The 16,282-nt window shown below is 37.1% G+C and overlaps 1 protein-coding gene across 2 annotated transcripts; it reads left to right on the forward strand.

Annotated features, from left to right (window-relative positions):
* The first annotated feature begins 1,763 nt into the window (after window positions 1–1,763).
* LOC123766547 (alpha-ketoglutarate-dependent 2,4-dichlorophenoxyacetate dioxygenase) lies at window positions 1,764–15,369 on the forward strand. Of its 2 annotated transcripts, XM_045755792.2 has the most exons (8): window positions 1,764–1,898; window positions 3,009–3,184; window positions 3,930–3,982; window positions 5,765–5,906; window positions 6,679–6,752; window positions 7,997–8,164; window positions 9,191–9,346; window positions 10,865–15,369. In XM_045755792.2, exons 2-8 carry the CDS (start codon window positions 3,082–3,084, stop codon window positions 11,036–11,038), a joined length of 870 nt encoding a protein of 289 aa, XP_045611748.2. In that variant the 5' UTR covers window positions 1,764–1,898; window positions 3,009–3,081; the 3' UTR covers window positions 11,039–15,369. The 2 variants fall into 2 exon arrangements, with proteins under 2 accessions (XP_045611748.2, XP_045611749.2); XM_045755793.2 differs by lacking the exons at window positions 1,764–1,898; window positions 3,930–3,982 and having other exon boundaries at window positions 3,020–3,184; window positions 10,865–11,176.
* The last annotated feature ends 913 nt before the right edge of the window (window positions 15,370–16,282 follow it).

A 16,282-nucleotide genomic window follows, 5' to 3' on the forward strand; every position in this document is an offset into this window, starting at 1 on the left:
CCTGGGAGTATGGGTTCGAGTCACTTCTGGGATGTGAGTTTTCAAATAGCTTTATATATAGCAAAATACTTCAATAACATTATTTGGAGGATGTACTTAAAGGTATCTCCGAAGTCATATATGAACCACCACCTTCAATCCTAAATCCATGCAGGCTTAAATTACAACTTATTATACCGAAAATATGCCGATTAATGCAAACAGCGATGGGGTCAGAATTTGCCCAAATTGACCTACAGTTTTCAGAATATCGGAAATATTTGTAATATAACTCGTGGATGTTATTTGTGAGGTGAATTTATGGTGATTGCACATATTTGGAGTTTTAATTACAAATTTTTATACCAAAAATATTTGCAATTAATGCAAATGGCGATGGGTAAGGTTTGACCAAATTGCCCAACAGTTTTCAGAATATTGGATATGTGACTTATGGACGTTATTTGTGAGCAGAATTCATGGTGATTGCACATATTTGGAGTTGCAATCCTTAATTCAATTACTTAAAACCAAAGCTGGGAACATTAATGAAATACCAGCTATGAGCTATGAGAGTCCTGTCCCTGCTCTTGCACTACCCATAGTTCTGCTATTTAACAAATCTTGTGTTATAATTTTTCCGATATCCTTAAAAGAGCAAGAGTGACGCCAGTTCATAAAGGAGGTGAGACGGCTGACAAACAATTACAGACCCATATCAGATCTATCTATACTTTCAAAAATATTTGAAAAAAATTATCTACAAAGAGCTCTGTTCCTACTTTGTAAAACTGCATACTACGTCCCTGCCAGTTTGGCTTTCTTCCCTAAAAAGAGTACCAATGATGCCATTATTAGTCTGCTTAATATAATCTACACAGCCCTTAAGAAAAATGAGTTCTCAATTGGCCTCTTCATTGACCTGAGAAAGGAATTTGAACCTGTAAACCATAATTACCTCTAACTTAAACCTTGCCACTATGGTATTCAAGGCCTTGCTTTGGACTATATTCATTCCTTTCTTAGTGACAGACCCCAATATGTAGGCATCAATAGCATAACTTCCCCTACTACCATTGACAGTAGGGGTACCACAGGGCAGCATCTTGGGACCTCTCCTATTTCTCATATACATCAATGATTTGCCAAATGTTTCTAACATTCTTAAACATACCTAAGACATATTTACTTGAATTTACCTGAGGGCCACTAATGCTAGTAGCCTCGACGAGGACAGGAAGCTGGCGGCTTGTCAAAGGTCCCACCATTTCCCCTGCTGATATTTTCTAGCTGTAATTTAAAACACTATACGTGCTAGTGTCTGTACAATAATGTAAAAATTCTTGTATATATACAAAAAAAAAAAAAAAGTTTTGGCGTTTACGGCTTTGGCGGGTAAGCGGTTCCACGGATTTACAACTCATGGGTGAAAAAGCATCTCCCGTTTTCTGTCCTACATTATGGCTTGTTTGTATATCCTTTCCAGTGGAATCACTGCTGTCAACTTATGATGTAATTATTTGTTGATATATAAAACCTTTCTGCTATGTACCTGTTCATCTTACCAGATATATTATATTAAGGACCTGCTCGAAACGCCTAGCTGGCTAGTGGCTTTGTATGAATGTAAAAATTCCAATGTTATGTAATCTCACCAACCCATTGTACTTTCTTGCAAATAAAATATATTTATTATTATTATTACTATTATTATTATTATTATTACTACTATTATTATTAGTGTTATTATTGTTATTATTATTATTATTAGCATTGTATCCCCTGTCGTGCGGAAGTTGCTGCAGGGTTGAGAAGGTCGGGTGCTTCTCTCTTCTTAGTAATATTTTGTGGTGTTGACGAGTGTTGTGGCGGCCACACCTCCTCCAGACGAGACCTTCACGCCCACCAAGGTTACTGAGGTAAGATTAGCAAGTTGTCATTTGGGTGAGCGCGCGTTATTGTAGTTAGTAGAGAGCCGGCTGGCAGGTCGGTGTTGTATTGATTGTATTTGTTGTATTGAGTAACTACCCAAGTATTTACTATTTATTGATCATTTTTGTCTGCAGAATCGAGCTATTAGCTCCTGGACTCCGACTTGTAATTATCTAAGTGTAGTTAAGGGATGAGTTATGCTCGTGTCCCAACTTCCCAGTAATGTACTCTCATATAAATTTATATATACAAGTTCAAGTTCAAGTAAGTTTATTGAGACAAGAAAAAAAAAATACATCTGAAAGGGATAGAGTAACTTAGGCTATTTCTACCCCCCTTATATACAAGAGTTCTTACATTCTTGTACAGCCACTAGCACACATAGCATTTCGGGCAAGTCCTTTATCCTAATTTTCCCCGGAATACGACCCCGCCAAATTGTTAACAACCAGGTACCCATTTAACTGTTGGGTAAACAGAGGCTACAGTTAACTGTCCAGTAAATCCTCCCCGGCCAGGATATGAACCCAGGCCAAAGCACTTGCGAAAAGCCAGGCGAGTGTCTTACCACTACGCCACGGGAACTGATATATATATATAACACACACGACACTTTGAAACTACTGACAGTTTCAGCATGAGCATAGCTCTCATCCTGGAACCACATTTAGCGAACTACGCTAGTGACCTCGAGGAGGACAGAAAGCCGGAGGCTTGACAATTGTTTTTCCTCCCCATATGTCCTGATTTTAAAATAGGCCAGTTGAAAATCAGATGTGCAACATGCTCCCACTGCATGTATGGGGCATACTGGTCTGCCTCTCACAGTATTTAAGGGAGAACTCTACAAACACCTGCAAAGGATATCTGATCAATGAGGCTGTAATTCATGCATCAGGCAGTAAGCAACTGCATCCTACATCCTGGTTGATCAGACCACCAACCAGGAGGTCTGGTCAAAGACCGGATCGTGGGGGAAGTTGATACTCGGAATCACCGCAAAGTAAGGTACTTATTATTGTATTGAGCACAAGAACTGTTATTTGTGAATGTTAAACTGCAAAATTAAAAGGTTTACATCTTTATTTTTCTCTCAGGTACACAGAGAGTGCTCTTGAAGCTTTGGCCAAGCTGTTGCATCTCCGAAGGTCTTTGCTGAAGTTTATCCACATGGGTACTCAAGAGAGCAGTCACAGCAGCTACAAACTTACCCCTTGGAAGCTTGGCTGTGAAGTCAGAGGGATTGACCTAAAGAAAGATGTACCAAAAGATGGTGAGCCTAGAAGCACAATGTGTAAAACTGCATGTGAAAGTAGTTTTTTTTAGTGTTACACCTGTATATTTGAGAGAACCACCAGGTGCACCAGTACTGGGATGGGCTGATCATTACTTGGTGCATACAGACGAGGTACTGTATGCAGTACTGCAATGTGTTCTGTTGCACATACAGGCAGGGACTTGTTTGAAGTAGAAAAAGGGAAATTTGTATATTTAGTTAAAGATGTAGCATTCATATCAATAATGTATGTAGTTTGCAGTTGTTGGGTTGTAGGTTGTACAAAATTGAAGTTAAAGTTGAGGCTACACTGTTTTTCTTGCTGGCTTTGGAATAGATTCATCCAAGGTGTAGTGTTGCACTTGACAAAAATATAAATGCATAAAGGAATGCGAGTTTGGTTTTACAATCCTGTTTGAATTGATTCATTATTACAGGGGATTATTTGATAGGGGATTCATTATTTACAGGGGATTATAAGATAGCTAGGTACTGTACACTTAAGAATGGTGCTGCCTGATTTTTACTTTTGAGTAGTGTGGTTTAAGGTACTGTAGTATGGGTTTGTCAAGTGCAGTAATTCACACAAAATAGTTTTTCAGTTTCTAAATGTTTAGTGAAAACATTTTTCTGATGTATCTTTTTATATTTAAATTAGATTTTCTATAGTATTGTATATTTGATAATTTTATCAAATGCAGTTAATTCTGGGTTTATTATTGGCAAGCATTTCTACTCACAGTTATTGCTGCTATTAAAGAGGATGTGACGAAGCATCGCGTGCTGATTTTCAAGGTAAGAGATGAATGATGTCCAATTAATGAATAAAGGAATATAACTGCAACTCCTGAACATTTTTACATAATTTACTGTAGTCATTTATGTGGTGTATACAAAAATATACAAGGTTTGAAAATGAGCCTTCGTGCAACTGTACGAGACATTTATAAGTTTTGCCTTTTATAAATATACTGTAATGGCATGGGCACTTTGTGTTCTGTAAGTAATAACTTGTCAAATAAATGTTTCTAATTTAAGTATTTGTATGTAGTACTTTAACTTCATAACATTAAGCAAATAAGTTTAAGTACAGTAGACTCTCAGTTCCTTAGAAGGAGATTTCTTTCGATACTACAAGAAGAAAGCATCTTGTAAGGTCGACACAACTTATAAGAATAACAAATTTTGACACGGGACCTTCTGAGAACATCTAACATTCCACTCTCCAGGATGGTGCTTCTTTCAATGTATATTCATACAGCATCAAGAACCTGCAGGAAGTAGATAATCAAACTTTGGCAGTGGATGGAAGGTACTTTTATGGAGCACCCGTGGCAACCTTTCTCTTCGAACTCCCCTCTGATGATAGCCTGGAAAGAGGGAGCCTTCTTGCAGGATATGCAAGTAAGGGCACGTTTCCTTACTAGCCCACAGTAGAAATGGGAAGATCATGAATGGGAACCAATTTGTTCTAACCTAACCTAACCAAACATTGCAAACCCGAGGGTCTCCTTGGTTTTGACTGAAATGCACATAGGGTCGAGCTTGGCCTAAGGCTGAGCTCGTGGAGTAGAACAACTCGAAACTCTCTCCAGGTATACTATTGGAGCTTCTAACAATTTTGGTAGAGTGACAATTCCAATACTGGTCAAGCAACCCACTATCATTAAAAAGATCCCTGCCCTATTCCTTGGGAATCTAACTGAACGAATGGTCAGCGATGGTGAGATTGGGGGGGGGGTCCTTAAGCGTCACTGGGATTTTATCAGACACGGAGGATACCCTGATAAAATCCTTCAAGATGCAGATAGAAAGTTAGCACAAAGAACCAGATCTTCATTACTACAGCACAAGGGACAGCAGCAAGCTAATGAGAGGCTAATACTCCTGACCCTCTATTTTCAAAGAATTGCGGGGCTGCTCCAGAGAGAACTCGTTAAACTCTGGGGATATTTAAAGAGTCTCTACACGCAAGTTACCCAGCATGGAAAAAAACTCCCACAAGAAATACCCATGTTAGCTTGGAAATGAGATAAATCCTTAAATGATCTCTTGGTAAAAGCAAAATTTCCCTAGCAAACCCACACACCTTGTGGAGGGCACAAGAAGGCCCTCCAATATAAAGACTCAATACTATTGTCAGTACAGTATTGCTTTGCATAGTTTCTGGATGTTTTCTCGGTGAGGATGATCATAATAATCCCCTGCTCCATGTGCCACTGTGGGATCTGACTCAGTTCTCTAATAAACCATAAAGAACTCCTATGGCTGATGTGATTTGGCAAGGGAGGACCCATCCCAGCGAGATATGTTCAGGGATCCACGTAGATCCTATCAGCGAGAGGTGTGTTTTTTGCGTTCAAGGCTGATTTTATTTTTGAGCCACAAGTAGCTCTCCTATTTTTGGGGTAGAATTTTAGTAACTTTGGGTGAGCAGGTTCAACCTGAATGTGTCCGATTACTTTATTCAGTCCTTGCTTTTTGTTCATTACACTGCACATATGTAATATTTTGAGAGACTTTAAAACACATTCAAAGGTTTATTAGAATTTTGATAATCTTTTTTCTTTTTAATAGGATCAGGGTGTTATCAGTGGGGACAGGCATGTGGAAATTGCTAAATGGTTTGGTGAACCTGATTCTACCTTTTATAAGCATCCACGATCTCCACACCCAGATGTGTTCCGAGTCTCTAATGATCGCACCGAAGGCTGCACAAGTAAGTTTATTTTTTACTTGAGAGTACAGTATTTTAGCAATAATATTGTTTATCTTATTTGTGTTCTATCCACATAATGAAGTAGCTTTATAATCAGGCACTAACACTTCAGTCCTACGTGATTAGAATAATGTAGCTTTTACATTTTTAATCTCTGCTATATGACATTATCAATGAGCTCACAGTTGTGCTGGTTGAATAAATATTACTCTTACTGTTAATCAGTTGATCAATATCACTGTTCGATAAGTTGCTTAAAATATATTATTGGTAGATACTTTTCTGTTCTGTAACTTACCTTGCATATCACATTCAAGATTTGAGTTGGTTCGGTTTCTGTATATACACCCACCTAATCGTGCACACATACGTATATTTACACATTTGTGCCTGCATGATCGAGCTGTTAGCTCTTGGACCTTGTGTTTCTAATGTTCTGACTCCCAACCTATTTTTCTTTTATGCGCTATTCGTGTGTGCTATACATGTATATGTGTACATGTATAGCACACATGTGTAACTCTCTAGCTCTCAACTGTTACAACTTTTTTTTTTCAGAGTTGTTTTCCTTACATATTGGTGCTTATTTATACTTCAGTCATACAGTATTTTGAAGGCCAACACTCATTATAATTTTCATTATGATCTTGTGTAGCTTTATTCTGCACTTTAGCTCGTGCATCTAAGAAACTTATAATTTAAAAGCATGCTAATGAGTATATGAATATTTACAGTACTCTTAGGTGAATTTTGTTATTTCTTACGTTGTCAGATGTTGGTCGAACCGGGTGGCACATTGATGGTAGTTTTCAAGAGGCACCATTTGCATACTCACTTTACCATATGGTAAGATATTCTGGCATTTTTTTCCAATATTTTTTCTTGAATATAATTTAGGTGTCTGTGGTTGGGATTAAATTTTGGGAGCTCATCAAGATTGGGATTTGGGAGCTCATCAAGATTGTAACTTGCTTAGCTAAATGAATTGTGGGGTTCAGTCCCTGAGCTCATTGTGTACCTCTGTAACCCTTTCCACTACCGCCCACAAGATGGGTATGAGTTGCATAGTAAATGAACTAAACTGTGGTAGGGAGATACTTTTTGGTTGTCACAATTTTGTGTTTTACTTTTACTTGTTTTTTATATACTGTAATGCAATGTAGTTTGTTTTTTCATCCTGTTTAAATAAAACATTTTCATATATGCTGTACCCCACATAACACACACAGGCACTTGCTGATTTGTGAGCCAGCTTCTAGCTGTGGCAGCTGTATTGCCACTTCGATGAGACAGACGCCTGCGGGTTGTGTCTGGCGCTGGGAAAGTTCTGGTACAAGACTGTGTTTTGTGTACCTTATGGGTGACCCTTGCTTCGTGGTGTATTGGAGAGTGAGGATTTGGTGGTACTGAATGTAGTTAACCACTTTTAAAAGTTTAGAAGAGCCTGAATGAATTTTGGCTGCATGTAATTTTAAGTGTGGATTACATTGGTCTAAAGCCAAAATGCTTCTGAAATAAATGAGGTCAGTCTTGACTAATTCTGGGTCACTGAAAATAGAAATGTTTAAAATTGTTGATCAACTCTAATTTTCATCCAAAACTAGTCTTAAAGATGTTTTACTGCATATTGGGTGAGAGGTTTGCCAAAAATCCCATTGCCTTATGCAGCCCATATGAAGGAAACTTATAGCAACTTGAAAAAGCTCTTGAGGTGCATAAACGATGACCGGCATCAGTGACATCGGTGGCAACTTGAAGGTTGTTGCTCTTGTGATGGGTGTGCAAAGTGGATACACAAATGACTGTTTTATTTGAGAGTGTGATAGTTCACACCTGTTCATAGTTCACATCTGATGAACAGGGGGGGGGGGGGGGGCATGAATTGCACACTGCCCCAAATCAGTTTGCCATACTCATAAAACTCCTACACACGTTCCATAACTACTTCCGCTGCTAGTGTACATTTGAGAGACAAACTAATTTTTACACAATATTTTGGGTATAACAGCTCCTTCCTCTTCATTTAAATTTCATGATATGCAAGATTTGCATTTTATAAGTTCATTGGAAACTTAGTGTTTTAATTTCAGGTTCATGTACCAACTAATGGTCCTACAGTATTCTGCCCACTGACTGAAATTATTGAAGAGTTACCTCGAGATCAACGCATACGGTGGGAACGTTTGTATATGATAAGTGATCGTCGGTCAGGTCCGATACATCCACTGATTTATTCTCATCCACTGACAAAGAAAAAGGTAAGATAGTTCATTTATTTTGGGAATTAGTTTATTCCAGTTTCTTTAATGACCCTAGAATAGTTTTTGTTAAGGAAAAATACATTTTCTGGATTAAATTAATATCCAGCTGAGCGAAATCAGTGTAGAGCCTATTTCGCTATACTGTACTGTACAGTACCGTATGTTCTTGCCGAGGCAAGATTCGTACTTTCCACACAGGATGGCGGGCTGTTGCTTGATGGAGAGGGAAGCTGATGGATTATAATGGTGCTGTTTCTGTGATAATGCAACATGTATTGTTGAAGTTATGACAGGTGGGGCATATCTTTTGGGTATCTCTAATCATATTTTCCCATGTTCTACACTATTTCCTATTATGAAAGTGGGGAGAGGCCTCTACATCCTGCAAATTTACAAAACCTCATTTTTATCTTATAAAGTATTTAAATTTATTTTCATTTAAATTCTCGCTTCTGCCGTTTCATAGAATTTTTTTTCTGTGCTTTTAGTTTTGTCATACAGGAAATTAATTCTCAATATAACTTTACCATACATCAAGGCTATTTTGGCACCCCCCCTCTCTCTCTCTCTCTCTATCCCTCCTATACAGTATTCTTTTCACAGTTTCACCTTTACTATTGTTAGTAAAGAAGTCCTGTTCTGCTTTTATATTCCTTTCCATACTAAATATAATTAAATTAATATTGCCTAGCCTCCGACATTTAAAAATTTTGCTCCTATTTTCATTCACTTTCATCGAAGGCTTGGTCTACGGTATTAAAATTTTGCCCTAACTATTCAGTTATTTTCCCTCTTTATAATTTGATTAATAAAAACACTACTATATTTGCATTCACCAAGTGTAACAATTGGCATGTTTGATGTAGTAAGAGAAGTCTAAATCAAATTTACAGCTGTATATTATTTGCTGTATAATTTTCTGCACATTCTTCAGAGTGCTTTGTATTTTAAAGTCAGAAGTATTTATAACTATGCATTCATTTCAGTAATTTTTATAATAGATTTTCATGATTTTCTTGTCAGGTTCTCTGTTTCCATTTGGGCATGACAGAGGGATTTATTTGGGACTACAAGACTCCCGAGCAGCGAAGCACAAGTGAAGAAGAAACATACGCTATTCTGCAAGAGATCCACCACGAATTCATCAAGGATAATAAAGCTCGGCAGTACAGACACGAGGTACTGTATAAGGATTTTTTTTTTTGAGATCGTGGCTATCTACATGCAGTTTCTCATTCTATTGTTAGATAATTTCTGGGAGAGCGCTGAGGTGGCTCTTGTTTCTAGTTGCCTGGTTACCTCCATCTAATTCAAGTCACACCAGATCCTTGTGAGTTATTAAAAGTCTACCAGGGACCAGAAGCCAAAACCTGACCCCCTCCCCCATCCTTTACAAAGGTGCAGAGAGCGGAGAATGCTAAAATTGCCCTAACTGAGAATTAAGTCACCAGTAATTGAAATTGGTGTTTCATTACATTCATTGCTGTTTTTTTCCCCTTATGATCCACTTGTTTGTTTGACATAGGGTTGTCTGCACGTCGTGTCTTGATGTGTGCAAGGCTTAACATGCTGTGATTTTCGCTGTATTGCACCATTCAACCATTCCTGTGATGATTTATGTTTCTCCAACATTTTGTTATATTGGGTCCTGGAATTTTTGCTCTTGGGGCTAGCTTTGAGTGCTAGGCTCTTTGAGACTATGCTGTGTGTGGCACTTTAGGAGCTAGTTATGCCCCAGAAGTGCATATATAGTATTGTGACTCATTCAGGCCTGTCCTGAATGACAGAAGCTGTCTGCTTCTCTCAGGGTTTCTTTGTGTGGTTTCCATTTTTTCCCTGGCCCCCCCTCCCCCCTGCCTTTTTTTTTTTTTTTTTTTTTTTTTTTTTTTTTTTTTTTGGTACATCCTGGCTTGTTTGATTTCACTTGGTGTGGTTGGCACTTGGAGACCCAACCTTGCAGTTTTGTGTCCTGGTATATTTTTGTAGCTGTCTGTTTCTTTCAGGATGTTTTCGGTTGTGTGGATGTCCCTTCGGGAGAGTGCCCATCACCCAAAATTTGGGCTTGGGTTTTTGTACCAAGCATCCCAGTCATCTTTTCTGCTTATGAGTTCCTTCTTCGTGTAGTGCTGGAGAGTGACATTTTGGAAGACACCTAGTAGCTATAGTTCCTCCCCACCTCCCCTCCTCTTCTCCTCTTCTCCCTCCCTCACTTCTCCCCCTCCCCCCCCCCCCTCCATCTGGAAGAGTACTTCAAATTATTGGAAGAGTGTTTGATGAGGGTCCTTATGGGTACCTGAGGATCTTCACATTTTCATGATCAGTTTTTCAGGCCAGCTCGTAAACTACAATAAGCATTTGAGATTATGGGTTTTCGTGTTTTAGAGATTATAATTTAGTTATGCACATAAACTTAATAAGAAATTTCCACTTAAGGATCTGGAGGTTGCTTAAATGTAGACAATAACTACTAGATTAAAAAGGTTTATTATATTATGGGCTATGTAACGTAGAAGTCATGTGTAAATAAAAATCAAACAAAAATGTTTGTTTTTCAAAATATTTTACTGTTCAAGAAAATAGATGTTAACAAGCAGCATCATAATTTTTCTCCTTTTAGTGTGACTTGTGATACACTTTAATATCCACACATCACAGATAAAGAAGTGGTACTTTAGTGTCACTTTTGTCATGTTTCAGTGGAGTGTAGGTGACTTTATAATCTCGGACAACCTCTCTGTGGCTCACGAAGCAGCACCAGAGTCTCAACTGCCTCGGAGCAAGGTGGATCTGAGGGTTCTGCACCGTGTGACCACTGTCGGCCATTGCCCTCCCACCAAGGAATATGACTATCGCAAAGAACTTGGGCTGTAATAAAAGAGCATTAAATCATCTTAAACTGAAAAGTTACCTTTGCTGTATTCTTTATCTCTGATTTGTCCAGCTTTCTTACAAGATCCATGTGACTAAAGTGTTTTTACAAGGGATATTATGTTGCACAGGTAGAATCTAAAGAGCATCAGAGCAAAGAAATCTGCAGAAGGTCAATTGGCTGCTGCCAAGGCAGTTCCTATTTATGTACAGTACAGGTACTAATATTTTTATCTTAAACAATTTAACTTTCTAGTGAATTTTCTGCCATGATGTTAACTGGTTACTTGTTTCATAGATTTCCAATCCAACTTCTGAACCAGTGTGCATATTTCTTTAATAAATTTAAATTTAAATCCATTTTGTGTTATAATTTTGGTTAATATTTTCAGCACTCTGTTTATATCTCCCTTCTTGAACCTTTTCATCCATTTGTACACTTCAGTCATGTTGCCCCTTTTCTCTTTGTGTAAAGTTTCATACGTCTTTTTTCAGATGGAAGGTTTCTTTCACCCAGGTTCAGATTAGCCATGCTTTTCTATGTGCTTGCCAGAGAATTTACAGCCATTCTATAGTATGGTGTCCAAAACTGTACTGTACTGTACTAATCTGTAATGGAATATGATCACTATATACAAAATAGTTCAGTAATAAGAATAGAAAAAATTGATAGGGAACAATTCCTGACCTGGAATTTCAAGAACCTGAGGTCATAGATTTTAACTAAACAATGCTGCTGAAGAAATGAGAAAATTCACTTTCACAGAGTGGTAGGCGGTTGGAACAAGTTCAGTGAGAAGGAGGTGGTTATAGGTTAAGATTTAGGAGGTGGTGGTTAACTTGTGGTGGCCTCCACCACAAGTTAAGTGGTGGAGGCCAAACCCGTCGGTAGTTTCAAAGCGTTATATGACAGTGCTGGGAAAACAGAACACCATGAGCACAGTTCTCATCCTGTAACTATACTTGGGTAATTACACATACACAAACATATCCACACATATACTCATACATACATACAGTACATACAAGCTTAAGTATTAAAATGTGTTACTATCCTGCATTTTCTTGCCTTTGTTAGGCCCATATAAACATGCTTTTTACTTTGGGCACTGTACTATAGAATAAACATGAATTCTCCTGAAAGTTTGACAAGAAGGATGGTAAAGTTTATCCCAAGGCATCTGGAACCAGTCTTATGAAAAGAGATTAAGAAAGCTTAAATTACATTTTTTTTTTTAGAATGGTGAGGAGTAATAGCGGGACATGATTTGAGATAGAAATGATGAAAGATATAACAAGAAGCATTAATAAGGTGGTAAAAATATATATACTAAATAGTACACGCAACAATGGATAGAAACGGTTAAGTTTAAGATTAAAAGAAGAATTTTGTGAAGATGGTTTTAGATTTATGGAATATGTTAGTAATATAATACATGTGGGGGGTTGCTCAAATGTTTCATGTGTGGGCTAAGCAAATATGAGTGGTTGTTGTTTGTTATAAAAAGCTTGCCTAACTGCCTTGCATGGGCCAATCAGACTTTTTGCAGTTTCTCTAGTCTTGTTCTTAGTACAGTATAAGCACAATTTCTATTCTTGTAAAGTTCTTCATGACATATTGCAATTTAACTCTCACATGGTATTGTGAACTAATTTGTCTTTATTACATTTCAATCCAAATTTTAACTTTTCACATTTAATATGTTGACTTGTAAGACATCTTTGTTGTAAATTTTACTTCAGCCTGTGAATTTTATATTTTATGCAGTATCCTCATATAATAGTCAAGGTGCTACTTGTGCCCATGTCAAAAATGGATTTTAAAGTTAGTAACTATTTATGGGCAAATGGAGATTATTATAACCTAGATATGCATATTTTCCTCATCATTTCAGCAAGACAATTACGAACACCACCAATTTGTTTGGCTTTATTTTTGGTAGTAAAGTTGTGCAGTAAATTGTACAATTTTTAATGACAATAAATAGCTTGTTAAATCTATGCCACAAAATAGTTGTTACAAGTGCAAGCTTGCCAAAGTGCTTTACAGAAGAAATGTGGAGTTTTCCCTTGCGGATTAATTATTCGTTAAGTAAGTGGGGAATTTATTCGTTTGTTAGAGGGATAGTGATTACTTTCTTGTCATGAGCACACTGTGATATACTGTATTGTGATAAATGTATGTATAAGGTCAACACTTGTCAAAATAATATTGTTATTGCCTTTATCATTCCACATCTGAATGAGGTCTTTCTAGGAGTTGCCTGTTAAAGCCCATAGGTAATGGTGTTACTAGCTGGCCTTCTGGGGTCAGATTCATGAAGCAGTTACCCAAGCACTTACGAACCTGTATTTTTTCTCTCAATCTTTGGCGGCTTTGTTTATAATTATTAAACAGGTATTGAGCTGTGAAGTACCAGGAGGCTGTTTATAACAATAACAACAGTTGATTGGAAAGTTCTCATGCTTGTGAACTGTTTAATAAATGTAACCAAAGCCGTCGAGGATTGAGGAAAGATGTACACGTTCGTAAGTACTTGCGTAACTACTGTACTTCGTGAATCTGGCCCCTGGACTCTAGGTAGCTCATAGATGCAGAATGCTGACCATTCACCTGATAAGGAGTACAATGTGAAACAAGTGTGCACATGAGCATGGATGTACTGACCTGGGAAGCATGAATGGTACAGGAACATTTTAAAGGTGAAAAAAAGTTCACTTCATTGCTTAGTTTCCCCTCAACTGCTCCACCTTCCTCTTCTCTACTCGTCTTCAATTTATAATGTTTCTCCCTCAGTCTTATTCTCGTGCCCTCTCCATTTCGCCAGTCCCATTCTTTCCCGGCTCTAAATCTTTCTCGATTCCTTTGGTTCTTTTCTTCTCTCTTATATCTTTCCATCTTCCATTCCTCTTTTTCTTTCCCATTTCATATATCATTTAATTATGTTAACATTTTAACATTTTTTTTTAACATTAACCTAGTTAACATTTTTTAACTATGTCAAGTCTAATCCTTTCTTTTCTTCTATCTTTTCCTTGCTTTCTTCCATCTATCATTCTCTTCCTCCTCTGTCCTCCTTTTCCCTATTCCTCCATTGTTGGAACAAAAGGGGACTTCTAGAACAAAAATAGACAGTTTACTGCAATACGTTATGGACCAACCGGGTTGTAGTGGATACGTGAGTCTGCTGGCCGCTCCAAGCAGGTATCTGTACCTTATGCAGATGAGTCACAATAACGTGGCTGAAATATGTTGACCAAACCACACACTAGAAAGTGAAAGGATGATGATGTTTTGGTCCATCCTGGACCATTCTCAAGTCGATTGAAGCACAATCGACTTGAGAATTGTCCAGGACGGACCGAAACGTCGTCGTCCCTTCACTTTCTAGTGTGTGGTTTGGTCAACATATCTGTACCTTCTCCAGATACAATCCTTTTTCATTTGTTCTCCCTTTCTCCTATCTTTGTCCCTCTGCGTGCTATGTCCACCTAGGTTTTTTCTTTTAAATTGAGAACATATTGTCTTCATTAGTGATAGGGCTTATAAATTTGATAAGGTGAGAAATGATGGAAGGAAATAAATTTTCTTGCAGCTTTAGACACTATACAAGCAGATTATTTATCCTGGGATTATCCAAGTTTAATGCCAGCATGAGAGACATTATTTTTTGGTCAGTATTGAATTTGTATAAATGAAAATATGTAATATTTCCATTAACATTATTATAATGCCATGCAGTACTTTTAAACTTATCAGTATATTGTTTTAAGAATGTATTAAAAGTTTATAGAGTAAATAGTTTCAGTATGTCCACATTATTGAAGTTTTACTGTACTATATATTGTTTTACAGCATATTTAAGTATTTTATTACACTGTGTAGTCTAAATATAATGTTAGTTCATCTCCATTAAGTTTGTATAAAATAGATGTTTTCACTTATTTAAAAAGTAATAAATACAGTACTTTTAAATGTTAAGAAACTTTGGATGTGGTAAGTAAAGAACATTCTAAGTTATATTGATAATAGCTGGCATCAGATCATCACAAACTGTAATGGGTTAATGGTCTTGTATTATTTGTCCCTATTAACCGATATTACTGGCATTCGTTTTTTTTCATTTGATTTATAAATAAAGTTGAATGTTGAAAATCCCTTTGCAGTTCCTAGAGTTTAAATATATTAGTTGTTACCCTGCTCCCGTGCTTGCATAACATGCAGCTTACCTTAATCGATGTCTTTATTTACCAAATAGGGTAAATTTTTTTTGTCTTGACATTATTTGTATAATTATATAAATATGCACTATAAATAAAAATGGGTTGAAAAATTGTATTTATTTATCAAGGTGAGATGGAGATAATGTCCTAAACGATGGAGATAATCTCCTAACGTATGGAGATAATGGCTCCCTCACATGACAAGCATGTGAAGGAGCCAGGTGCATATCTTCTGTAAGATGGGTTGATTGCTCCCCCTTTCCTTCTTCATAAAATAAATTGGCAGGTACATCCTGCATATCGTGTGCACGGACAAATGGCTGTCTTTGCCTCCATATGTACTGTATTGAGTAAAATAATCCTCGGTATAATCTAGAAAAGAATACAAAGTTTATCATGTAAAAACAGTGGAAAGTAATCGAGGCTCACGTCTGCTAGTGATGGGTGTGAAAAATTACATACATACATACATATAACATATATATATATGTTGAACTATATATATATATATAATAAAATATATATAATATATATGTATGTATGTATATGTCAGAATGCCATTTCATATATTGTTATAGATGTGTGATTAACATTGTTGTGTATTATTTTATTCCGTAATCCACACGTAAAACCTGAGCATCTGCTTAGAGTTCCACGTGTGTGTGTGTGTCTTGTGATTACTTCAGTGTTAACAGTATTGAGTAGTTAGGTGGCCATTACAGTGTTGAGTAAGGCTGTTCCTTTGAAAGCAATGTATCATTTGTTGGACAGTTGCATGTCCCTCAGATTCTGATTTGTATGACCCTAATTTAAATTTAAAAGCTCCCAATGTATTGATAAGTTTACTGAACAAACGTATTAAGAATTCAGCACACATCAGAGAACCCTTCTATGTATATATCTGTGTCTAAAGCCATATACTTAGGGCTAGCCTTGCCCGGCTTTGCAGGGGGAATTGTCTCGGGTATGGGACAGACATTGGCTAGTCGGGGTCTGCCTAATTTAAATAATTTAAGAAATATT

This window comes from Procambarus clarkii, chromosome 62 (genome assembly GCF_040958095.1).
Source record: "Procambarus clarkii isolate CNS0578487 chromosome 62, FALCON_Pclarkii_2.0, whole genome shotgun sequence".
NCBI classification, from domain to species: Eukaryota; Metazoa; Arthropoda; class Malacostraca; order Decapoda; family Cambaridae; genus Procambarus; species Procambarus clarkii.